This window comes from Perca flavescens, chromosome 19, assembly GCF_004354835.1.
Source record: "Perca flavescens isolate YP-PL-M2 chromosome 19, PFLA_1.0, whole genome shotgun sequence".
Classification (NCBI taxonomy): domain Eukaryota; kingdom Metazoa; phylum Chordata; class Actinopteri; order Perciformes; family Percidae; genus Perca; species Perca flavescens.
In genome coordinates this window covers 26,268,244-26,295,326 of record NC_041349.1, presented here as the reverse complement: position 1 = coordinate 26,295,326, position 27,083 = coordinate 26,268,244, and the positions used below count along the sequence as shown (strand labels likewise).

The window sequence follows — 27,083 nt, the reverse complement described above, 5'->3', positions numbered from 1 at the left end:
CAAGCTTAACCGTGTAGTAGACGAGCGGAAAGTTTCATTAGTTTCAATCAGTTTAAAATAAATAACACTTAATAAACTGTAATAATAATACTATTTTCTTCTTTATGAGTGCTTCCATTGAACAACAAGTTGCTGTGACGTCATCGGTCGAGGTAGGGCATCTGGTAGGTGCTCACAAAGAGCGGTATTTCAAGAAGTTGGAGATCGCAGGATTGGATACCGACCCTTACCTTCTTCCTCCCTCCATTTTCAGGGACCTCATTAAATCGCCGAATCTGCCCAACTTCAGTCCATAAGATCTGTACCACTAAGTGGTAAACGGGGTATTCCAAAACACTGGTGCTGATCTCAAAGCTTTAAACACATCGAAGATTATGGCGTTTCATAACACCGAGCCACTTAGCTGCCCTCTGAGCCGAGCCAACTACTGTATAACACAGCTTTGACTCACCCGACAGATCACGATCAAACTGTAAATGTAAATACCTTGTACTAACATTTGAATTTCCCTTCGTATTAAAGGCAACCTCTGAACAGGCTAGTGTATTTCAAGAGTCACAAGTTATCCTGGAAGCTAACGTTAGCTAGGAATCACCTAATGAGCTCCATGCAAAGTCTGCAGCCAGCAGCAAAGACAAACTCCCAAAAGAGCCACATAAAGTGAAACTGAAGGGAAGTTGTGCACCATTCAAATACGAAGACAAAGAGAGTCGGTGTGGTCTGTTGTTGTTATCACTTTAAGATAATTAAACTTAACTAACCGAACTAAATAGAAGCGGTTTAGCAGGCTAACATGCTAGCATTACGTGGCTAATAGTTAGCTAGCTCTACGTTGAGTGATTTAATATGGGCCAGTTTGTGATACATAAAGCGTAACTCTCGCAAAAATGCAACCTAGGGTCTTTTTGTGAATGTACCTGAGTCAAACTTTTGTTTAAAAGCATATTTAGGACGGAAGCGCCACTTTTAAGATTTACTGTATTTTCGTTTTTCGGTCAAATGGCATTTTGAACGGGAGCGATAGGGGCACTTTTATGCTAGCCTCAAAATAGCTATTTTTAAAATGCTAAGAAGGCTCGACACAACATGAAACTATGCTTCAAGTATCACCAGGGGCTCTACACCTTAACGAAAGCATCGACAACATTGTTTGTGTACCCAGAGTTTACTAAAAAGAGAGGTTTTGAACAACTCACCGTAGCTCTTGTTGTTTCCGGCCACAGCCATTTTATCAGTCAAAAACAATCGATTTCCGAATGCAACGTAACAGGGAGGAGAGTGAAGACGGAAAGCTCCTAAAGCTTAGTTCCATATAAATGCACGGATAAGTCCTTGTTTTGTCGTTATTGAAAAACAATATTGACCTCGTAGTTGAAAAAGGAGCCTTATATGGAGTGTGTTCCTTCGCATTCGGATATCGACTCGTTTTGACTGCCGAGGTGTGGTAGTGGCCGGAAACAACAACAGCTGCGGTGAGTTGCTCAAAAACTTTCTGTTTAGTAAACTCTGGGTACACAAAGAATGTTGTCAATGCTTGCGTTCGGGTGTAGAGCTCCTGGTGATACTTGAAGCAAAGTTTCATGTTGTGTCCAGCCTTCTTAGTATTTCGAAAATAGCTATTTTGAGACTAGCATGAGAGTGCCCCTAGCTCTCCCATTCAAAAGGCCATATAACCCAAAAACGAGAATATGGGGAATCTTAAAAGTGGCGATTCAGTCCTAAATATGCTTTTAAACTAAACTCACGTACATTCACAAAAATACCCTAGGATGCATTTTGATGAGAGTTACGCTTTAAATATCGAAGGAACCTTAGAAGTGTGTTCCCCTTGTTAACACAATGACTCAAACCAGACATAATACAAAGCCTACAGAAACCCACCGCACAACAAGAAATAACCATTTCATTATATGATCGAATACGTACACGTTTGACTTGCCATCTTTCTACAGTAACAGCATCGCTCTTCCCAACATTCAGATGGTCCCAACACCACGTTAAGATTTTTCCTTGCCATAGGCACCAATGAAGAGGAAAACATTAATGTGAGATAACTTCAATAATCGTTGGATTTTGGTTTAGTTTTATTGACAGGCTTAAGTGTTAATGACAAGATATGGCCATGAGAAATATGGTGATGATTGATCATTGTTTAGGTACATTAAACAATGTTAAACTTTTTCACATTAAGCGTTTTCGAATGTTCCGCTAAAAACCAATTATTAAATACACAGGCATCCTACCTTTCCATGCAAACCGATATAATCCATGGAAGATAGTATCCATAGCAACAACTTGATCTCACAGAATTCCGTGTAATGAACACGGCCCCTTAACTCAAAATCTTTGGCAGTTTCACAGAATCGTGATTCCGTGATGGGCACACAGAAGAATTCTGTGAAATGAACATGGATCGCCGAAAATTCCGTGATGGTCCACGGAAGAATTCTTTTAAATAAACACGGCCCCTTAAGTTAAGGAAAAGGTCATGGGTGGGCTTACGGTTCCGTGACATGTGGGAAGAACGGGACGGTTGGGTTCAGGAAAAGGTCCTTACAATAATCCCTCAGGGGGGCGGCAAAGATCACGGGGGCGCAAGTCTTTACCTGGTTTGAGGTTGAGGTAAAAAAAAAAATTTGCACATGTTAAACAAATTATGATAATACACTAGAATATATAATGTATACAAAAGTCTGTATGAAAACTATATATTTTGTTGTGTCCTCGTTTTTCCTGCCGCCACGGCGTCACTATTTTATGAATGAAACATGGCGGAGAAACGTAACAGTGCTGATAACTCCTCTGTATCAAAAAAGAAAGTAAGGCTCTATCTCGAGAGTTACCTCAACTTCGGGTGGCGGGCTCAGCTTTTCTTAGACATGAGTAGGGGGGGCGCCAAGGAAAAAAGGTTGGGAACCACTGTTCTATATAATTTAAAAACAAATACCATGATGACTAGACCTTGGTTAGGGGTTCTTATAATGGATGTAAGCAAATATTGATTATATGTCAGTTACTGCCTTTTGCCTTTGCACGACTCCTTATTTTTGGCACATGATACAAAGGCAGAGTACAGTAACTGCCAAACAAGGGTCAAAGGTCAATTTTGAGCTCAAAACAAGAAACATTTCTTCATTATAACAACGAGTTGTCGAATTTTGGGAGTCCTACCTTTAATACTTTTCTCTGGAAAAAACAGTCATTTTTCTCAGTTTCACACTCTAGCGAGTTAAAGCCCATGTTGCAGGTTAACCACCACTGTTGATTAATAGGTACATATAGCACTCAATATATGTATATCATTGTTAAAAATGTCTCCAAATAGTGTTAAAGGCCAGTTTTTGTCAGGTTTTTGTCGTTTTTGGTATTAGTGTTTTTTTTTTTCCGGAATTCGGTGATGACGTCACGTTGGGGAGACGTGTATCAGCCTAGTACTAGAACTATGGTGACTGACTGGGATGAGGAAGATGTGTTTTTACTGTCAGTGAACAGCACCAAGTGAAAGTCAATGTTTTATTTATATCTAGTGACAGTGATCATGTCGTAAGTTCAGATAAGCACCGGTAAACTTATCTAGATCTAGAAAATACAAGGCATCGTGCTAGCTATGTGCTAACTTGCCAGTCCCAACTGTGAAATCCCCGATGGTTGTAAACACATAAATATGATTGATAGCATGATTAGATATCTCACGTTTTGATGGTAGCCTACTAGCTCCAGTAACAACATATTTGCCTGGTGTGTATTTATTACTTGGATGGGGATGCTGTTCAGCTTTTCACAAGTTCAGAGAGCTAGCTAATGCTACGCCGACGTTTCGCTAACATTAGCGCAACAGCGTTAGTCTAGCCGGCTAGGTAAATATTACAACTGCCTTCGGAGTTTCCTATATCTGCGTCCACGTTGTCAACATAAGACTTGTCGTTAGTGCTCCTTTTGTACCATAACTTTATTGAATGAAACGTTAAACTTCGCTCCTACGAGATGTTTTTTGTTAGTTATACACAAAGCTAACTGGCTATAGTTAGCCTGTACGTATGCTAGCGGACATTAGCTAACGTTGCATAGCCAGCAAGCAGCTTCGGCGAGCTAACCTCGATAGCTAACACATCCATGTGTCTCCATTTCAAAACATCACTGCAGATTGACTGCTTTTAACAGCAGAGGTTGATGTGGGCAACATACTGTCGCGGTTAGCTCGCCAAAACTACTGCCGATTGCCGAAGTTGCTGGCTGGCTACGCAACGTTAGCTAATCCCGCTAGCATACGTACAGGCTAACTATAGCCAGTTAGCTTTGTGTGTAATGTTACAAAAAAACACCTATTTCGTAGGAGCGAAGCTTAATATTTCATTCAATAAAAGTATGGCACAAAAGGAGCACTAACGCCACATGTCTTGTGTTGACAGCGTGGACGTAGCTCCGAAGGCAGTTGTAATACCAGTATTTAACTAGCAGTCTAAGCTAACACTTTTGCGCTAACGTTAGCAAACGTCGGCGTAGCGTTAGCTAGCTGTTTAAACTTGTGAAAAGCCGAACAACATCCCCGTCCAAGCTGCCTTTCACTTCCCCCCCCAATATTATTATACACGTAATAAAGACACATTGACTCGGTCGAGACCAAAAGCCATATTTTGCCAGATTAGTGGCAGAAACCGTGACCGGGACAGTGAACCGAGACGGGGCTTTCGCCTGTCGTCTCCCCAACGTGACGTCATGCAATGCATTGTGGGGGAAAGGAGAAACCACTGTAAAAAAGTACTACTTTTTCGTATTTTATTCCGTTTTGTGATATCCATTGTATTTGATGTTGTTGGGTAACAGTTTAAATGTTTATTACCAACAAGCAAATTGCAAAAAATCGTTAGAAAATAAACCCTGCAACATGGGCTTTAAGGTCTTTTGCCTTTGCAGGGCAGTATACTGTGGGAGTTTGATAATAATGTCACACCCATACGTATCGTGTCACGTCATGTTTGGCAGGTCATGATCACGATGCTAGACATTTACCGTTGTTGGACCATTTTACTTTTCACTAATGGAAACCAAGCTATGCAAATCAAACATGTTGATCATGAGAAGTGTCTGCTGTTGGTTCATGAAGGCGGGGACACCAAGATACAGCAAGGCCTAGGCTTTCCATGTTGTTTTGGCAGTTCTGTCCAATTCTGTCAAACAAAGAGCGTCACTGTGCTGTTCAGGCCAGTGATGAGTAGAATGGGTGTGAAGTTTCTTTTGTCTGTGTTGTTTACTTCTAAAAAGGTCAACTACAACATCTCTGCTCTGTAAAGAAGCTGTACTCTTTACTTCTCTAAATGCATCTCTGTGAAAATGTGGCTTCCTTCCAATGTGGCTTCTGAGAACCATCTGAGGCGATCTTACCTGGAAACCACAGAGCAGTTTAAAGTAGAACTGTATTTATCTTAATATGATTTTACTGGTTTTCATCCAACTCATTTTTGGCATAGAATACACATAACGCTTGAGTCTGTTTGGTTTTGTATAGCAGTTTATATTTTCGTCACCCCACTTGAAGACTTAAACCTATAACAGGAACACTTTTTTATTTTTTTTTAAATACATGCATCTGCTGATTCTTTTTAATAAATTATTCTTTTCCCCCCTTATTGCATTCCAGCCAGGTCTCATGGCAGTTCGTGTAAATGTGACGTTATTGTAATCTATTGATACGTGTTCACGGAGACGTTTTTGTCGTTTTTTACGTGGCGGACAACCCGAAAATGTGAAGTAATGTATTTCAATGGGAAGCATATTTTGTGGCCACAGCACGAAAATGGTAGGGAGTAATATAAAAAGCCGAAAATCTGCATAGGGAGGTTGATCGGGGTGGTGGATGGGTGAAACAACACAGGACTTTCACCCAGGCGAGCGGGGATCGCGTCCCGCGTGTGGTGCTTTGGCGTTTTGTCCCGCGTGTTACTGTGGCGCGTCTCCCGGCATTTAAGGCACCCTTTCCCCGTAAGGTTTTTCCTAAACCCAACCTCCGCCATCCCGTTTTTGTGGCGCCTCCCGGCTTATGAAGCGTCCTTTTCGGCCGCCTCATCAAGCGTGTGCCCAGCGGGCCGCCACGCGGGCGCCTCCCGGCTTATGGAGCGTCCTTTCCCCGAGAAAATAACGTGACATTTACATGTAAAAAACGAGAAAAATTTCTCCGTGAACACGTATCAATAGATTAAGAATAAAGTTGACATTTACACAAACTGACGTGAGACCGGGTTGTGCATTGCAGGGAAGGCAGAAATCTCAAGAGAGTAATATTACAAAACTGGGACCCATCGATTCATCTACATGGTAGATACCATTTGATGTAAACAATGAATTGTGCTTTTTGTAATTTGTGTGGACTCACTCTAATAAATGCAATTTCTGATAACAGGTTGAAGGAAAATTTGAAAAAAATGTGTATTTGCTTTTTGTTGAGAATTAATTGAGAAGATTAATACCACTCTCTTGTCTATATGAATGTTACATTATTATGTTTTTTAGAGCCTCAATAAGGCAAGGCACTACACAAGAATAGGGTAAAAATAATGCTTATCACCATTAAACTATCTCAGAACAATTTTTTATTTATTCATTAAGTGTTTTGAAATTGTAGTCTTTAATATGCACATTGCACAAGCATGATCTAATTAAATATGCGCTAATTTGCATCCATTTCTAGACCAGCAATGTGAACTTTGGATGAAGCCAGGTTTCCAATTCTTGTTTCATGTTGTTGACACATTAGTCAAAGGTTTTTAGGTCATTTTGGATATCTCTTTTTATCACTCCATGACTCCTTCGCCACCACCTCCAGTGTCTAGACTCCATCGGGGGATTGTCTTGGCTTCCTTACCCCTTTAAAAGTTATTTGATAACAATGGAGTCTAAGCTCCAAAGACTGTACATTTTCATATGCTTATGTACAGTAAACCTTTGCATATCTGCAAACAAGTCTCTCCTGATTGAAATGGTAGTTCTACTAAAGTAGACTTCTCGCTCAGAGTATGAGAAACAAAACCTTTTGAGAAAACAGCCGTTGGTTGTGGTTAGGTCTATTTTTTTCTGACCTTCTTAAAAACAGACCATCGTAAACCCAAATACCATTAATGCAATTAGACTTTTAATTTAATTTAACTTTATTTAAAGTTTTACAGCTGGGGACTCGAAAACCCCAAACAGAAGACAAAGTATGAAGATGATAAAACAATGTTAAGCGTGTTTCTGAGCTGTTTCTTTTTTTACTACTATCATGTAGCACTTTGGGATTTTGCGTAAATATAAAGTGCATTACAAATTAAATGTATTATTATTATTATTATTATTATTATTATTATTATTATTATTAAAGTGCTCAATGGTGTTTTAAGCCCCCAACGTCGACTTCAAGGCAGCGCTGTGACCGTTGACTTCAAGTCATCTAACCCTAACCCCAACCCTAACCACTGCCTTATCCTAGTGCCGACGTTGATGACGTTGATAGATGACGTAGGGGCCTTAAAACAACAAACATCTGTTAAAATCAACCTCTGACAGTACATAAGGAGAGACAGATCAAAACTTTAGAAACTTAATTTATATTTACACATGACACAACTGTATATAGATTTTGTTTCTTCTTTTTTATTAATGAATAGCCAAATTAAGAAGATTGATGAGGGAGGAACCCGGGTGTAAACTCATGCAGTCACTGCAGGAATTTAACTTTTTAGGAATGGAGGCCACTTTAGGAATGTTTTTTTGGTGTGGGAGGGAACCACAGGACTCACTGCATCACTGCATGGATTGATGAAGGTTTTAGGAATATTAAGAATTAATTAAGAAAGTGTGTTTGGTACGGGGGACTCCATGCTACTAAAATATGACACCACAGTATCACATCTGGGTGCTGATTTGTTCTGTCAGGGAGTCCTGTTGTCTGCGGTTGTTTTCTGTCTTCAACCTCATCGCCGTACACTTCCCCTCCAGAGCTTTTTCTTTTTCCGCCTTTTTATTAACTTTCTCTCATTCTTTATGAAGGTTTTTATTCAGCCGGTTCAAGGTATTCTTTTCCACTTTCAGGGAGTTGTATGTGTTGGCCCAAACGCTCTCACCTCGGAGTGTGTCACCGAGCTCCTGAACTTTAAGCTGCAGAGCGCTGTTCTCTTGGCTCACAGCTTCGTTCTCTGACTTCAACTCGTTGGTTCTTTCCTCCAGAGTTTCTTCTTTGGAGAACTTTTTCTCCAGCTTCTGAAGTTCTTTCTGCAGAGTGTTGTTCTGGTTCTGCCTTCAGTGATTTATAATTCACCTTAAAGGCATTCAAAACGCTGAGGTTTTCATTGAAATTTTGGATTTCCTCCGTGGCTTTGTAGTTCTGGAGCGTCAAGGCGTCTGTCTGTTGTTTCAGGACGTCGTATTTGTGCTTCCAGTCTTGTTCATTCAGAAGCTTCTTAAAACCATCAGAATGGGTTTTACCCAGGGCTCGGTTTTGTGCCTGCAGAACTTTCTCTTCAGCTTCCAGTTCTACATAATTGTCCTTTAAATGTCTTTTAATCCTGAGCTGGTCGTTTACGACTTGGATTTGCTGATTCAAATTGTCATTGTCTTTCTTCAAAACGCCCATGCGGTCCAATGTTTCCTTGCACATGTCACACCAGATGTTTAAATTGTCCAATTTATTTTTGAGAGCCTGGAGTTCCTGCAGCAAGGCAGCGTTTTCACAGCTCATGTGTTGATTTAATGCCTTCACGGCCTCGATCTCTTCCTCCAAATTGTTATCATTCTCGATCTCTTCATGCATCTCCTGAATCTGATGTCGCAAAGCCTCATTCTGCTGGCTAATCGCCTCTTTCTCTGCTTTTGCATCGTTATAGGATTGCTGATGCCTCTCCTTGAGCTCCAGGAGTTGTCTTTGCAGGGCGGTATTTTGCTGGCTCATCGCCTCTGTCTGCCGTTTTAATGCAGCACACATTATGTCCACACTAGTCTCATTTTGGAGTTCATCCTGCAGGTAGCGAATCTCACTCTGCAGCTCATCGTTCTCTTGCCTCACGGCCTCATATTCTTCTTTGACTTCATCAAAGTTGTTGAGCCAGTTTTTGAGACCACTAACGCTAACGCTGCAGGTCCATCGCCACATTTGACGCTTTGGTTTCTTTATACAAAGCTTCAATAGTACTGTAATTTTTGACCTTGTCGCTGAACTCCCTCACGTCTTTTCGAAGGTAGTCACATTTCTTCTTTGCAGCGGTTTCCTCTGTCTTCCCTGCGGTGAATATTTCCTCCAAATTTTCCCAGCCGTTGAACGGTCTCTGGCCCTTGTGAATTTGGTGGTGCAGGGTCTTCAGCTGTTGGGTGATGGCCTGTAGGCTCACCCTCATTTCATCCTGGTTGCTACCCATAACTGTCGGTTCCTGGCGGAGGGCCATACTTCTCTGTTTAGCACAGAAATACAGAAGCAAGCTGTATTTTTGGCGTTGAAGAAATGATAATCGACGCAGTAGCACAGTAAAACCGTGATGAGATTCTCAGTACTCAGTGAGAGATCGCCTGTCAACCAACCTTCTGACAGATCACTCTGATCCTGGTAGCAAAATTACGAATCCCACTATGGCCACGCCAAGACCTGCCCTACAAAGCAGCTTGATTGGTTGGGGTTAGGCATTTCACCTCGAGTGGTTAAGGTTAGGGTTAGGGGATTGGTCAGGGGATAGGACCTGTACATGTAAGCATGGACGCCTGGCCAATAGTAATGTGTGAATGCTATTGAAGGGCGGGTCTTGGCGTGGCCATAGTGGGATTCGTAATATCGCATCCTGGTAAAGGTAGAATGTGTCACTTAGAATGTTGACATGAAAGGCACATGCACAGGAACCAAGCTACACAAACCAAACATGTTGATCATGAGAAAGGTCTGCTGTTGGTTCATGAAGGCGGGGACACCAAGATACAGCAAGGCCTAGGCTTTCTTTTAGCAGTTCTGTCCAATTCTGTCAAACAAATAGCATCACTGCGCTGTTCAGACTGACCGACAACAGCTATGTTGTTGGTCAGTCTGGCAAATATGCAGCCATACTAAGATAAGGCATTACATTTGATCTTTGTGTGTGATCTGTGTGTGATGGGATCCTCCAAGCAGCTGCAAACACCGTTGCATTGAGTACATATCACAGTTCAACGCATTCTTATGGAATGGATCTTATGATATCATACGAAAACGTATGCACAACAATTTGTGTGGTAAACTACAAAATTACAGTGAGGTGCCGGTCGCTCGTTGCGGTTTAGTTTAGACACCAAACTGTCGAGTTAAGATTAGAAAAAAAGATGTGGTTTGGATCTTAACACCGGTCCCCTCAAAGTTATAGGCTATTGTAAAGTTCCATACATTATTTACATATTTATTGAAAACCAACATTTACAGACATATCTGATCAAATCCTTAACAAATGAAATGATTGCCTGCCCTGAAAACAAGTTAAAGCGCCCATATTATGCTCATTTTCAGGTTCGTAACTGTATTTTAAGGTTGTACCAGAATATGTTTACATGGTTTAATTTTCAAAAAACACCATATTTTTGTTGTACTGCACAGCTCTCTCTCACTGCTGCAGATCCTCTTTTCACCTGGTTTCTGTTTTAGCTACAGAGTGGGACCTCTTTTCATCTTCTTCTTCTGTACTATCTTTGATTGCACTCGCACATGCGCAGTAGCTCAGATGTAGATCATGTCAGCTAGCTAACTCTAGAGACAGTAAAAGAGAGCCTGTTTCTCCAACTTCAGTCAGTTATAAGGCAGGATTAGCTTGGAGACTTGTAAATGAGGGCGCACATGGAAGTAGTTCTTTTGGAGATTATGGTGAACTTGTGTGTGTTGTAGCAGTGCTTTGCTATTGAGAACGAGGTAGCATGCTACAGGGCTGCCAACTTTTCAAAAACCCTTGGAGTGAGATTTGGTGGGGCCAACCAAAATTAGCTGCGTACAAAGCAACTTTCAGCATTATTACCTTTTATATATAAAGAATGAGAACCACTGATTTACATAAATTCTAATCCTTCAAAATTAAATAAATAAAAATAAAAAGTTTTGGACACCAGGGGGACAAACATCATTAGATTAGGCAGGGAGGGAAATTCATTCTTCAATCAAGGTCCAGCAGAAAATAGACTGAAAAATACCAACAGCAAGACAAAACACACAGCATGGCTCATTTTGTGCATGTTTACTTTGAAATAAAGTTCATGTTATTTTAACATTCAAACTACATGCAGCCAATAACTTAAATACAAGAAGTGTACATTGTCTTTAAAGTTCCCATGGCATGAAACTCACTTTGAGTTTTATTAAACATTAATATGAGTAATATATATTACATTATATGCATCTGTTCCGAGACAAATTATTAGTATCATTTTTGGTTCTGGCAACAAAACTGTCTGATTTCATAACTTATATTTTATTAAAATAAATTGTAATATGCACAGGAATTCTCTTAACTTTTGTGTGTCATGGTGTTTTTTTTTTTTAGAATCGCAGTTAGAGGATATTAATTTTAATATCCTAACAATCTTGTTGCTGCTTCATTGTATTAACTGAAAAACATGACAGCACAAGAAACACAAACACCAGGCTTTAAAACACCTAGAACATTTTTTTACTTTCGTTTTTGTATTGCCAGGGACAAAAATAACTAAAGTCAGTGCGTACAAAGTGGCAAAAAAATGGGTATGACTTTTATAACTAATTATTAAAATAAAAGTAAAATCAATTAATAACTGAGCAGTAACTGCAGCAGCAGGATATTCTTGTTGTTTTGCCCTTGCATGCATATCTTAACTTGGCAGCTGATACTTTGCCAGAGTGGCTGTGCTGAGAGGTGTATTAGAAGTGATAATAGAGAACACACTTACAGTTGGGAATGATGCAGTTAGTGCAGCAGGATGACAGCCAGGAGACTGAGAGCTGCACTATGCGGGCCTACATTTAAACATACATTTATACATTTTTAGAGCAACGTTCTTGAATCTTATGAGCTCATAAGGAGCAAGGTTACCTCCCCTTTCTCTGCTTTTGCCTGCCGCCCACAGCTGCCCAGATAATTTGGCACGCCCATGAGGAAATAGAGCTACAACCGTGGCCGCACACAGGTCAAGGCCACTAAGGACCACTAAGGTCTATATAAAAGAGACTTCAGATACAGTATTAGGGGACCACTAAGGCCTATATAAAAGAGACTTCAGATACAGTATTAGGGGACCACTAAGGTCTATATAAAAGAGACTTCAAATACAGTATTAGGGGACCACTAAGGTCTATATAAAAGAGACTTCAGATACAGTATTAGGGGAACACTAAGGCCTATATAAAAGAGACTTCAGATACAGTATTAGGGGACCACTAAGGTCTATATAAAAGAGACTTCAGATACAGTATTAGGGGACCACTAAGGTCTATATAAAAGAGACTTCAGATACAGTATTAGGGGACCACTAAGGTCTATATAAAAGAGACTTTAGATACAGTATTAGGGGACCACTAAGGCCTATATAAAAGAGACTTCAGATACAGTATTAGGGGACCACTAAGGTTTATATAAAAGAGACTTCAGATACAGTATTAGGGGACCACTAAGGTCTATATAAAAGAGACTTCAGATACAGTATTAGGGGACCACTAAGGTATATATAAAAGAGACTTTAGATACAGTATTAGGGGACCACTAAGGTCTATATAAAAGAGACTTCAGATACAGTATTAGGGGACCACTAAGGTATATATAAAAGAGACTTTAGATACAGTATTAGGGGACCACTAAGGCCTGTATAAAAGAGACTTCAGATACAGTATTGGGGGACCACTAAGGTCTATATAAAAGAGACTTCAGATACAGTATTGGGGGACCACTAAGGTCTATATAAAAGAGACTTCAGATACAGTATTGGGGGACCACTAAGGTCTATATAAAAGAGACTCAGATACAGTATTAGGGGACCACTAAGGCCTATATAAAAGAGACTTCAGATACAGTATTAGGGAACCACTAAGGCCTATATAAAAGAGACTCAGATACAGTATTAGGGGACCACTAAGGCCTATATAAAAGAGACTTCAGATACAGTATTAGGGGACCACTAAGGTCTATATAAAAGCATCTAAAAAAACAGCATGTCATAGGACCTTTAAAAGGAATTTCTCCCATCTAGTGTTGAGATCATATATCACAATCAACTCTCTTGCAACACGCAGTTCAAAGTACGTATTACAGCTACGATAGCCTACATGCTTCAAAAAGCCGGTCTCTTGCTCTTTTCAATATCTTTTTTCTTTTTGTGGGCAAAGAAGAAGACTCCTGTTCCTGAAATTTGAATTTTGAATACGTGTGGTCCTCCATGTTTCCTTCTTCAAACTTGCCGGGGCCGGGAAGCTATGATACCCATTAGCAGCATTAGCAGCAGCTGTGAGTTTATCATGTAACAGAGAAAACGCGAAAGGCGGAGCAGTATGTCCTCTATGTCCCTTAACAGCTAACATATTTTAAGATGGCGCATGAATATGGAGCGTCTATCCCAGTTCATGCAAATGCAAAATGTCAAGCCAATAAGAATACTTGGAATTGATGGTGGAGGTAAATATTCATGAAGTTTGTGAATGGGCTACACAGATTTTGAACAAGTTAACACTTTACACACGGGACCTTTAAGATCTGTGTGCCTTGTTATACTGAACTGTGGCCTTCTTAGAGGCCTTGATGATTGCTGGGGGTGGGCTCCCACTTGAAGCAGGGCTCCAGGCCAGCCATTTTTATTGTCATTATTGATGACAGGGTGCCATCCAGGGCAAGGCTGTTTCTGGTCTTGGTCTTGTTTAGTCCCATCACAGAAAACACTCTCTCCGCATCAGCATTTGAATGGGGGAGCACCAGGACAATCTTGGCAATGGTGGCAAGCCTTGGGAACAGGCTTAAACCAGTCACCTGTGAAGAATGAGCCAAGAACACAGTGGAAATAAGCTCTCAAGTAGTATTGTTGTTGTTTTTTGTCCTTGATAGATAAGTATAGGTTGATACATAATTAATTCTGTCTATTAAGAAAACAATGCATGCATCTATATGATACTTTGTATATACAGCAACACACACACACACACTGTGACACAAAAATAGAAAAAATCAATAATGCATAGTGTAATTCCATTGTGTTCTTGGTGAAGAATAATTCTTACCTTGTGTTTTCGGGTAGCCATTTCAGCCCAGAAGCTCTCCATCTCAATTTCCTCTGGGACCTGCAGGGGTGGTATTGGCATAGTCTGGTATTCCAGGAACTAGTCACTGAGTAGGTTATACTCCTGAGGCCCATGGTAGGGGAGCAGGTTGGGAAACCTAATTTAAGAAAGCAGTTTTTTTGATATATGGTCATCAACCCAAAGGAGCAAATAAGTTTTTAAAAAAAGAAGCCACTTAGGGAAGGCTCATGTGCATAGAGTCACAATTCTGGTGTTAATGCCTTTGTATTGAATTTGGTGTTTTACTCTCAGATAACAAGCAGAAATTGCTGAAAAAAATAACCTAACCTCTCAACAAAGTAAAGGGCATCTTCTACGCCACATTCCAACCTCTGCCGAAAATCAACAAACTTGGCGTGCTTGAGCAGTGGCTCTTGTAGGGGCAGCTTTTTTAGAGCATAGTCCACAGCATAGGTCAGAAACGCCAAGGCAGCTTCATGGAATTGCTCCATCTGCTCTGGCGTGATGTCTCCATCATCCAGTAGCTTGTTGAGCTTCACCCTGGTGGTGAATCCAATATTCAGCGTTCCCCTGTAATCTGACCTCATCAATTGTAAAATTAGAAGTATTAAAAGTAATGATAGATAATGATCAAACACTGACCTGGCAAATGGTTTGCCTTTTCTTTAAAAAGCAAGAGGGGTTTGTCTTCCTGCAGCGCTGCAGGCACCATGAACTTGGCGCACAGCTTGCGAATGAAGTTCATCATCTACAACACAAACATTTACATGTGTAAAACAATGGGTGAAACTCGCATAAGCTCCCAGAAGCAGCACAAAAAAAACAACAGCAGCAGAAGCATATACCAACCTCCCATTGTACCTCATCATGTAACAAAAATATTGAGGACTGTTCTCTCTGGAGCAGGAGGTTGAATGAGGTGAATACTGGTATGGTAGCCTGAAAGAACAGTAGGTACACCTCCGTCATGGGGTCAGAGAATGCCTTCTGAAGTCTCCTGAACCTCGCCTGATTATCATCTTGAATAAAAAAATTTTAAAAACAAGGTTTTCAATATCATAAGTGTACAGTTAACAATTCTGTAGTATTTGTAGTAGCTGCATAATGAAAATAGCATGACGGATTATACCAGCAGATTTGAAGTAGCTAGCCAGAGGTTCATATAGCCTCAGAATCCGGGTTAGACAGCGTTCAAGGCTCAACCAACGAATGGAGACATGCAGAAGGATCTCCATATACTCTGCTTCATGGAGCTCACAAAATTCTGTCACATACATTTCATAATAAATCATATGTATTCAAAAACATTTCAATATATAATTGGTATTGTCAAAAGTGCATACCTGTCAAGTACCCCTTTCGGTTTGTGCTACCCTTGAACCAGTAGCCAACATCAACCAACAAGTCCTCCAGATCAAATTTGGACACCTGCAATATATGAATCAGACCGTAAACATTCAGTTAATGCATGTATCAGTAGACAAAAATAAAGTTGTATGTAAAGTACAATTAGGCCTATACTCACGTCCAAAAATCCCATCCCAGCTCTTTTAGCGGTGTTGTGGACTATATGACATGGGCAACCATGAACGTAAATACTGGAGTGTTCTTTCAGGATTCTGGATGCGATGGAATTCTTTGAACCTATGTTCACAGCAGCATTGTCCACAGAGAGACCCACACAGTTTTGCCATGGGATAGCCTTTTCTGCTAAGGTGGCATTTATCTTGCTGAAGATGATGTCTGCTGTCCCACACCTTGTTCCGCTAGTAGTACACATCCCCAGGAAGAGGTGGACAACTTTATCATTCATAAACATCCGGACAGTCAGGGGGTTCATTTTCTCTACACCTGCAATGACAGCATGTAAGCAAATAAAGCCTCCCATCTTCTTATATACATGTTTAAAAAACGCTATCATGCCAGATTATTGTGGAGGAGAAAATCATCATGTTCAATAGTTTGGGAAATACCTGTGTCATTGGATCCATCTGTGATGAGGGTGTATGGCCCTTCCTTCATTTGTACCACCAACTCATTCATGAAATGTGGTGCCAGTGCTTCATTAACTATACATGAACTCTTGGTTCTGGCACACTTGTACTCCTGGGCTGTTTTGGAATCCTTGAAACACTCCTTCAGAAGAGGCCCCAGGTGGTCAGTTAACGCAAGTGGCACATTGTGCTAAACTAATGTTGCTGTCATTTTAACCTCAGCCCTTCTTGTCTGTAAGAAAAAAAGTGAGTTTAAATAGACACCAGAGCCATGTTTACACTTGACCACAATGGCAAATTAAGACTTAGTAAAACTAAGAAAACCTGACCGTGAAACAGAACACAGAAATACAAAACCAAAAGACAGTAAATTAGTCAAAACTATCAACCATGACAGTACAGTATATTACACAAAACTCTTGAACCTTGACAGGACCATGAAACATAGCATACCTTGGCCTCTTGGTCTGACATCCCCCCAACAGAGGGAGCAGACATTGAAAATCTGTCAATTGTAGTGGTGGATTCAATGGCCCGTTCTTTTTCCTGGTGTCCCTTGCTCTTAACATGTCGCGCAATATCTGAAACACCCTGGTGGCAACATGTGTTTTCCACACGACATACAGCACACCAGTAATGTGTGCTGAGGCTACCTTTGGTGATGAATGGCCATTTTGTGGTCCACTCATTCTTGAAGGTGCATCTGTATGTTGCAGCTCCACACAAGGCTCTAATCTTCGACCTCTGCTCAAACTGCTGCTGTTGGTGGTTTTCTGCCTGTCGTTCTGTCTGTCCTTGTTCTGAATCAGAAACAGCAACAAGCAAATCTATCTGGTGCAGTTCTGTCTGTCCTGTCTGTTGCTGTACTGTCTGTCGTTCGGTTTGTCCTGTCTGTTGCTCTTCTGTCTGTTGTGCAGCTCTTTTTTGTTGTGGCTGATCTTTCAGTAAATAAAACAAAATGTCTTTACTCCTCTTTTCTCCTGGCCTTGCCTTATTGCGGGGCATACTTGAAACCTTCAGGAATTTAAATGATCATGTTAGTTTAATACATTTACACTAATGTTTTTCTGTTTGTAATTTCTGTTACAGCATGTATTTTTCTGAAGCACATGTTTCAATATAATTAAATGTATTAATAAAAAATAAAAAAAACATTATTGATTTTCAAATACTGAACCTGTCAATACAGAACGAAATATTCTGTAGCCTATTTTGCCATCAATACTTTAGTCAATACTGCCGACGTTGTCTTTGCAGGCAGTGTGTAAACTCTAACCTGGGAGCCAAAATAAAAACTGACATGCCACGCAGCTGACACACTCACGCGACGCAGCCAGTATGTGGCCGGCCTAACATTAAACATCGCGGATAAAATTGTTCAGTTCGTAAAAGTCATTATATTGTTTTGTGGACAATGACATGGCTGGATAGCTAGCTTGTCTTAATGTTAAACATACTGTCAAATTATTTTTAGTGATTGCCAACTGTACACAATGATATTATTGACTTTGGATCTTGCTAGCATAGCGTTAGCTTTCTGGCTCGGTTCTACGAGCTGAGCGGACTAGAAATATCTCTCGTTGCTAAGGGAAGCAAGTCGTATCTAAGGTCTTTCCTATTTCCTGTATGAGTGAACAACGTTTGCCTTGCATACGAACCTTATTGGATGGGACTGATTGTCCCAGGTATTAGTTCAACCCTCAGGCGGAACCAGAGAAACGGAGTTATTGTTTGGATAAACTTTAGATTTCGATTGTAAAACAAATTAAAATATAAACTAATGTTTTAAAAATGTTAAGTGATTATGGTATAAGCGGGTTAATGCCCGACGAGTTGTCATATTAATGAACTTCGGCGGAGTCAACCGTCCGACGGCCATAATACCCGACAATGGATCGTGCATTACCGTTACATGTTTTCTACCATTTAAACTGATGGTCCAAGAGGAAATCATCTACTAGTGTTTAGTATATATAACAACTCACACAAAAACGTATAAGCAAATGTTATTTAAAGTTTAAAAGCATATACTCAATAAACTCAAATACTCAGATACATACCTGAAGGCGGGGAAATGCGCGCGCCTGGCTGGGTCTGGGATGGCTTCTTAAGTAGCATCGCAAATGTGAGGAAAAAGACCCGCCCTTCAATAGCATTTATTGGCTAAGCGTCCATGCATACGCAAGGTAACGTAACCCCATTGGTACAGGTCCTGTCCCCTGACCAATCGGCTATCTCTCGAGGTCAAATGCCTAACCTCAACCAATCAAGGTGCTTCGTAGGGCGGGTCTTGGCCTGGCCATAGTAGCATTCGTAAATTTGCAACCGGGTTGATACCGTTGACACGGGTTGACACCGTTCTCAACCAACATCTATGGTTGACACTTAAGCGTGAGAAATCGGGGGTGTGGCGTGTGAGAGTGTTAAACCAATCAAATGCGTGTGTCTCACGGCCAATGCGTGAGAGTTGGCAGCTCCGATGCTAGCGTCAGCATTAGCGTTAGCATGCTAACGCTACGAGCTAACAGTGGTGGTTAGCACGTCGTTTCGGACTGTGACGTCACAATCCGAGCCGATTTTGAACAGCTCACCCGGAGACTGAAGGCAGGACACATTCAGAAACCGTATCTCACTCAAAACAGCATGGATGGAGTTTTTTCAAAGTTTATATGTGTATGGAAGCACCAGAGACACAAAAGAACACCCCAAATTCCAGGAAAAGTGTTTTTTCATAGTATGGGCACTTTAATAAGAGTTTTAAAGGTGCTGTCAGGAGGTTTCTTTCATCTGTGTTGTTTACTTCTAAAAAGGTCAACCACAACATCTCTGCTCTGTACAGAAGCTGTACTCTTTACTTCTCTAAATGCCTCTCTGTGAAAATGTGGCTTCCTTCCAATGTGGCTTCTGAGAACCATCTGAGGTGATCTTACCTGGAAACCACAGAGCAGTTTAAAGTAGAATTGTATTGTGTACAATTTTTTTGGTATAGAATGCACATAAAGCTTGAGTCAGTTTGGTTTTGTATAGCTATAGTTTATATTTTCGGCACCCCACTTGAAGATAACCTTTTGTGGTTTGTTGGCACACACACACACACACACACACACACACACACACACACACACACACACACACACACACAATTAGTTTGGTCAATATTGAAATCACCATTATATTTAACATGATTACACATTGACTTTTGGAAGGATGTTGCATTTATTGAACTTAAAAAACAGTGTAACACTTATACAAATGAACAGTGAAAACACCAAGAACTGTGAAATTTCCCTTAATACTTTTCCCATTTAACTTTTTTAATTCCCCTTAAAATAAACAAAACACACACACACACACACTATATTAATACATTTCCCATTGAACTTTTGAATTCCCCTTAAAAAAACAGTATAATTTTGTGATCGTTGGAGTTGAAATTGTGATCAAAATTTGATTAATTGCAGAGCCCTGATACAAAGTGTCACATTAGCCATTATCAAATTTGAACAAACCGTATTCATTTGCACACACAATGATGTAGAGATATAGTGAGATACATGTTATGTCTTAAGAAAAGCTTGTTTAATGAGATTACTGCAAGGTGAGGCTTTAGCAATACAGAGTTAAAATTTATAAATCATATTTACAAAACCGCTACATTACACTATTAAAGTGAGATAAATGTGGTCATCATGTATTACCCAGAGACACAGATAAAACATGGCCAGCTCTACTGCTTCACACTAAAGTACACACATTCAGTCCAGGTGACGTCTCTCTGTGTCTTTGATGCGTTCATCTTTGTTTCAGAGGAATCTGAAAAACAGAAAAACTCACTACCACGCCATGATCAGTGAGTACATGCTGTAGATACAAATAGTACTACAAACCTGCACACAGGCAGTGGTTTCTGTTGTTCATCATACACATTAAGAAAGCCAGTAAAACACTCAGGATGGTGGTGAATGTCGAAGTTCCACTCAAGAAATACACCAAGACAGGAGAGTCCACCTCATCTGTAGAGAGACGGACATCAGGAGACACTACAGAGCAGCTTTTATATCACTCTGTGTTTAGATGAGACAACCTCCGCTGCAACAAAAACTCCCCAAAGACAAACCCTTAAATCTGGAAGCTAATTTCTACTCTTTAATAATTATCAATTGATGTCTGCTAGAAAATTCCTTACCTTCTAACTCCAGCTCGGTCCCATTTCCAAACAGAATGTGTCCACATGAGGCAACAGCACAGTAGTAGGTCCCAGCATGAGAAAGATTCAGACTCTTTATCGGCAGGTTGTAGACACAGGTGTGTGTGTTGGGTTTCCTCTTACACTGATCATTCCTGCCTCCATGGGTGTAAATGAGTCCTGGCTGAGATTCTTCAGAGTTCTTGAACCAGTAAACACTGTGTTCTCCATCACAGGTCCCAGTGTGTACTGTACAGTCCAGAGTCACAGAGCCTCCTGGCTGGATGCTCTCAGATGCTGACTGATGGACCGTAGCTGGGATCTTCAAACCTGAACCTTCTACATCGACTAAGGTTTCCTCCGAAAATTCAATAATTAATTTATTACTTGCACAGTAGAAGGTAGCTGAGTCTGAAACGCGCATATCTGTGATCTTCAAGTTATATTTACCTGTTTCAGTATCCAATGTGAAGCGTGGATTGTTTCTGAATTCATCATGAAATGTTCAATTTTTTTCATACTTGTAATAAGTAGAGATGAGCCGTGGTTTCTGTCCCAGAGTTTGCTTATACCAGTAAAGTCTTGAAGCAACATCGCCTTCATAGAAACATCTCAAAGTTAAGTTATCCCCAGTTTTAGCTGATACTAAACCACTCTCTTGATGAAGAGATGAGGAGAGTTTTGGGATAGGAGAGACAAAGCAAATGCACCTTATTAACACGTGAAAAACATAACGGAATATCAGAACTAATGTCATGAGTAGTGGCTTAACAAATTCAAACTTGAAGTTGCAAAAAATACAACTCACCAACTCTTCCGAAGAACAAACCCGTCAGAGAAATTTTGGAGACGTCATTGTGTTCAAATTGTCGTGCTGAATGAAAAGAATCTGCATTTTGTCTCCTCTCCAGAGACAAGGATGCATTTGACGGGCCGACAAATTCATTATGAAGGAAACACGATCACGTGCTCTCTGTGACGTATACTGCCGAGTTTAACTCTTGAAAAAAATGATTTACCACAGACAACATCACTTGTTAAACATCATGTACTCACACCTCACACCTTTACTCACTTTAAAGTCGTGGTTTTTGTCTGTTTCGGAAACACCAGTTTACCATAGACTGCAGTTCGCTTATGCTTAACCTTTGTCAATGAAACAAGAGAGCAAATAACATGTAGGCATACATATTTATTAAAATCCACTAAGAACACAGCATGGTAATCATTTGTAAGAGTTTTTTTTGTTAAATTTGCTGAATACAGATGGCTCTGGTCCTCTGATAGAAGGCTCAGTGATAAAGCAAACTAAAACTGAACATTAACCTCCTCTAAAGTTATGACTAATACACTGCCTAATTCATTTAAAGGTGTGTTGATTCCACCTCCGTGTTTCTACCAGCTAGTCTATGATATTAACCTTCCTGACCTCTGTAATGTTTATTAATCCAGAGCAGATCTGCTGTCTGCTATATATATACTTCTTGGTTTTATATGATGCCATGTTTGTTAAAAACCCCAATAAAATATTACAAAAAAACTTTTATATAGAGCTTTTCAAAAATAAGTCTACAAAATGCTTCACAGACATAAAAACTCCAAAAATTATCTTAATATTCATGAACAATCTTAGCTTGTCTTTTGTTGTTTACATTTTCCTCACCACGATATTATCATTTATGGTTTGCACACACACGTACACAGACACAAGTACACAGACACACACACACACACATTTATACCTTTCCCATTGAACTTCTGAAACAGAAATAACAAGTAGACAACAAAACAGAAACTCACAGCCAGCCGAACGGGAGTGTAGTCTTGACGGTGGTGGGATTCAGAACAGTCTCTATGGGATAAGGACCCATAAACCGGGGGGGCAAGTTTCTTGGAGGTGGACTAAAGCGGGAGATCCCGGGAGAAGAGTCACACGCTCTGGCCCGGCCGATAGCTGGGAGCAAGTGTTCGATGCTGATCTGCCAGGCGTTTGTTCCGGGTGGCAGTGCGCTGCAGGGCTGCCCTGTCCTCCCTCCACACTCATCGACACCGCTGGAGATGAGTCTGGACCGACGGAACTGCCACCTCCTCCTCCAAAGACGGTAACAGTGGAGGCTGGAACCTGAATGGAGACATCCCAGTGGCAGCGCTGACAAGGGAATTGTGGGTGTACTCGACCCAAGGGAGGTGGGATCTCCACGATGTGGGGTTGCGGTACGCCACACCTGAAGGCCGCCCCCAGGTCCTGGTTTGCCACTGGGGGGAACGTAGAGGCGACGGGGGGGACCGGTACCAGGGTTGTGGTCCGTGGACTGGGCCCGACGGACGGCCCAGAATGCCAGCATGGGCTGGCATTGTGGGTCGGGGCCCGCCCACTGAATCACCTGTGCCTGCTCTGGAAGGGCCTCTGTCCTAGCTAAATAAAACTGATATGAGAAACTTAGCCTGGACCTCTGCGTACGAACGCACGCATGCACACACACAGACACACACACACACACACACACACACACACACACACACACACACACACTGGGTCGTAGGTGGTAGTGACAAACTCGACTACACACGTTTCAAGTACAGTGTAGGTCTGGTTAGCTCACCTCTGCTGCTCATTTACCCACCGGATTCACCAACAATAGCTGACACCTTCCCTGAGGCAGCTTTTTTTTTTGGGGCGGGGGGGCTATTTGGTCTTTAATTGACAGGACAGATGAAGCCAGTAAAGGGGGTAGATAGAGGAGGATGACATGCAGCAAAGGGACGATGGTCAGACTTGAAGCTGGGCCGCTGCAGTAAGGACTGAGCCTTAGTACATGGGCCGCATGTTCTACCATTTCTGGGGCGTGTTCTTCCCATCGCACCGCCAGCTTTGTCTGTGTCGAGATATCCCAGCATGCTTTGGGCCCAGACAATGAATGAGTGTGATTTCTGTCGCCAGTCAGGTCTTGTACAGTGGGCATGCTCAGTTAGAGACTTGTCAGACCCTTTTTAGTGACTTCTTGCTCAGAGTAAACTCAGTCAGTGGTTCTTCTGGCAGCAGCACAGCATCTCTCCCTCCCTCTCCATACAAAACCTCCAAATAGAGCTTGTTGATCAGCTACATTCAGGCTGGGAATCTAACGTCAGCCCAGGCCTATCTCCACATTCATAGTGACAAAATACCACATATACTGTTTTGTTGGGGAAAAAAGAGAACATATTTTAGTTTCATTACTACACACAAAAAGGACTTCAAACAGCAGCCACAATACTTTATACTTTATTAGTCCCATCACTGGAAAATTTGTCTTGGACACCGTGCATAGTCTAGTCATGCAAAGCAACATGATCAAAGTACATAAAACACATGACCAAATACATAAAAACACAATAATAGATCATTCACACAATACAGCATCCATTAAAACAAATAAGAAAAAAAAAAAAAAAAAAAAAAAAGCAACAAGGCAGTTCACAGTATTTCATTTCTATTTAGCGCCTTGATTGCAGTAGGAACAAAGGAGTTTTTTAGTCGATTAGACCTGCACATCAAGACCCTGTACCTCCTTCCCGAAGGTAATAATTTAAAATTGTCATTCAAGATATGTGTATCGTCTCTCACAATTTACTAATAGTAAAAACCAGCCAAGTCTCTTCAGTTTAAAGAGTCAGTTGCACTTCCATAATTAAGGCTACAGATACAAATATTCATATATATGATTGTGTATACTTTTGGAGTGGTATTTCCTGACTGGACTTGTGTTGATCATCATAAAGCTCTGTTAGCTACCATTTCTTTTTTAGTTCTTTAGCTGCACTTAACCTCCAGGGCTTTACTCTCTTTTAATGCTCTCTCTCTCTCTCTCTCTCTCTCTCTCTCTCTCTCTCTCTCTCTCTCTTAGCTCCAGCTTTTCTCTTTCTCTCCGCCTCAACTTTTTCTCTTTCTCTCTTTAACCTGTCCATTCTGTCTCCACCCTGCTAGGCCTAACTAGATAAACAAGAACAAAAGACTCCACCTCTGAAGTTGAGAGCAGCCTTCCTGGAGCACAGTTAGACATCACAGAGCTGTGATCATACGCACCACGATGAAACGGAGCCTGATAACAGCTTTAATTCTCTGCAGCATCAGTAAGTACTAACAAGACTTTTCTCTCAACTTGATTACTTCCAGCATTAAAGCTTATTATTATATTTATTAAGAGGTATTGTTTACCTTCCTATAACAAGTCTCTGCTGTTTGTTTCAGGCTGGATCTCTGTCTCAGGTTCTGAGTCTCACACGGAGACTGTGGAGGGTCGGCCGGGTGGAGAAGTCACACTCACGTGCTCTAACCCGTCCAACCAAGACGCTACAACACTCTGGTTGAGAGTGGTCAACAGAACCAAGGCCAGCTGGAACTCCACAATAACCAGGTCTAAAGGAACACCTTTATACAGTGATGGAATTCAAAATGGAAGATTCAACATGATTACCACCTTCTTCACTCTCTTTCTCCAAATCAAACATGTGGATGTATCTGACTCTGGACTGTATTTATGTGGATTTTTCATTGAAGGACGTTATAATTTCAGCGCAATACACTTAAATGTTAATGGTAAGATCATAAAAATCCTGTGTTCTGTTTTCTTCTTTTTATATATATTCTGAAATCATAATCGGCAAAAAAGAACACATTTCATAATTTTAAAACAAGACAGTGATACCATTTTTCAAGGTAAAATCAGACATGAACTTATCTTGATTTTGTTAAAAGGCAGTGATGATTCTCATGATGACGCTGACAGGAAGTCTGAAAGTAAGATTCTCTTTCACATTTCTTTAGTTGTGCAGAGTGACTGCTAGTCCTTTTAAGATAAAAACAATGTGTCTATCCTAACTTTGGTTAATGTTCTCACAGTTCTCAAGCCAATGAATGAAAAACAGTCATAAATGTCTTTCTATATTTGCTAATTTATTAATTGCACAAAAAGAACACCTGCGGCTATTTGAAAATATTCCAAATAAGAGAGTGATACAATTTTTCAAAGTAAAATCAAAAGTAAATGGATCTTTTATTTTGTTAAAAGGCAGCGATGAATCTCATGATGACGACAGGAAGTCTGAAAGTAAGATTCAACATAAAAGATTGAATGTTCTCACAGTTCCTGAGTCAGTAAATGAAAACAGAGTAATTCTATTCTCTTTCTTTCAGCAGAGTCTGATGGAACAGCAAAGCTGATGAGTTTGATCCTGGGAGCTCTGACTGTTCTCCTCTTAATGGTCAACATTGGTCTGGTTGTTACAATCAGGAAACTTCAGAAAGGTACTTCCTGAAAGCTACTCTTCCTATCTTGTCTTCTATTTGTATTTCATTACTTCTCTAATTGTGTGAATATGTTGAGAGAATAAAAAATTTAATGTTTGCCGAATCAGAATAAGAGCAAAGTAATGATGAATAATGATTGTCAGTGACCTGATTGGACGTTTTGTCTCTTTCATTCAGCTGCCAATGAAGAACAGAATCCACAACAGCCTGAGGTGAATCAACTTTTATCATTTACTTCTATTTGTTTCATCATTTAAAATAGTTTATTAGTTAAATTAGCCGATAATCTCTGAGCTAGCTACTGAACAACAACGTCAGCTAACGTTTTTTGACACTATTAACACTGTGATGGAACTAAACCTGACACTTTATAAGTCACAGTAATACTGACCAATTTAAAACAATGTTCTAACATTCAGTGATTTTAGTTGCTTACGTTTCAACTTGGGTTCTAATCTGAGCCATGAAATGACCAACTTCTTCTCTAGGGACTACCAACGTTAAACTTCACAACCGTCTCCTGCTCTCCCTCTGACAGATCAGATAGAGACTCAGCCAAAGGTGGGAGTCTGGTACAACCTCCTCTGATTGGCCAAACCAGGTTTCTGTTAACCCTTTCCTTGACTGGGTTACAGGTGCATAGCATCGGAGACAGACACACAGGATATTACACCTGTTTCAAGCCCTTTGAACCTGTAATTGTTTGTCCCTAACCGATAAGTTATCTCACTTGAAGCACCCAAATTGATAAAAAAGAAAAAAGAAGAAGAAAATATGGGTCTAAAATCACCCATGATGTCAAGTCATTATTTAAGTGAGTGTGAATATTCTCTTTGACAGAACCAGGCCTCTGAAGAGCTGAACTACGCAGCTGTGGCTTTCCGTCCAAAAACAAGAAAAACAAGAGAAGTGGAGCCCAATGTTGTGTATGCTTCTACTAGATAGACTCAGGAAGCAACGAGAAAAGCTGTTCAGAGTAAAACTGATGCTTTATCGTATTAATCATTAGACATTGTATTGCTGACTTAATAGCTGTGTGTCTATACTAGTTTTGAGGAATAACAAAACAGAGATACAGTGGCAATCCAGTTTGACAGTTTACTTTTGAACTATTTTTCTCTCTCACATGCTATATCTAACAAAGAACAGAAAGACCATTTCTTACATGCTTTTCTTGTCCACACACAATGGAAGACACACCAACAAAATCAGGCTAAAGACTCAAATACAAACTATCCAATGTAAGTTTTTCTCTGCCTGCAAACTGCATAGGCCTACTGTACCTGTCCTAACACTCTTAATTAACAAGATTTAGTAAACATGATCTTTTTCAAAGTGCTTTTCACTCATGTCTCTCATCTCTCTCTCTCTCTCTCTGTATTTTAAAAAGAT

At 40.5% G+C, this 27,083-nt stretch overlaps 2 protein-coding genes, 1 long non-coding RNA gene and 1 pseudogene across 5 annotated transcripts; 1 reads left to right on the top strand and 3 right to left on the bottom strand.

Annotated features, from left to right (window-relative positions):
- Positions 1–1,450: 1,450 nt before the first annotated feature.
- On the top strand, positions 1,451–27,031 carry LOC114574006 (uncharacterized). 3 transcript variants are annotated; one of them, XM_028606283.1, is made up of 9 exons: positions 1,452–1,472; positions 20,641–20,757; positions 24,369–24,514; positions 24,633–24,980; positions 25,140–25,181; positions 25,453–25,491; positions 25,581–25,688; positions 25,869–25,903; positions 26,532–27,031. In XM_028606283.1, exons 3-9 carry the CDS (start codon positions 24,472–24,474, stop codon positions 26,634–26,636), a joined length of 720 nt encoding a protein of 239 aa, XP_028462084.1. In that variant the 5' UTR covers positions 1,452–1,472; positions 20,641–20,757; positions 24,369–24,471; the 3' UTR covers positions 26,637–27,031. The 3 variants fall into 3 exon arrangements, with proteins under 3 accessions (XP_028462085.1, XP_028462084.1, XP_028462082.1); XM_028606281.1 differs by having other exon boundaries at positions 24,289–24,514; XM_028606284.1 differs by lacking the exon at positions 20,641–20,757 and having other exon boundaries at positions 1,451–1,472.
- LOC114574019 (uncharacterized) lies at positions 13,875–14,757 on the bottom strand. The gene is made up of 3 exons (XR_003695012.1): positions 14,552–14,757; positions 14,204–14,360; positions 13,875–13,955 (listed from the first exon to the last, which is right to left on the bottom strand). It is a non-coding gene; the product is annotated as an uncharacterized LOC114574019 (long non-coding RNA).
- On the bottom strand, positions 14,832–16,692 carry LOC114545436 (SCAN domain-containing protein 3-like). The gene is made up of 7 exons (XM_028563703.1): positions 16,672–16,692; positions 16,198–16,360; positions 15,750–16,075; positions 15,568–15,652; positions 15,354–15,488; positions 15,086–15,243; positions 14,832–14,972 (listed from the first exon to the last, which is right to left on the bottom strand). Exons 1-7 carry the CDS (start codon positions 16,690–16,692, stop codon positions 14,832–14,834), a joined length of 1,029 nt encoding a protein of 342 aa, XP_028419504.1.
- On the bottom strand, positions 19,464–22,749 carry LOC114545435 (uncharacterized; annotated as a pseudogene).
- Positions 27,032–27,083: the final 52 nt, after the last annotated feature.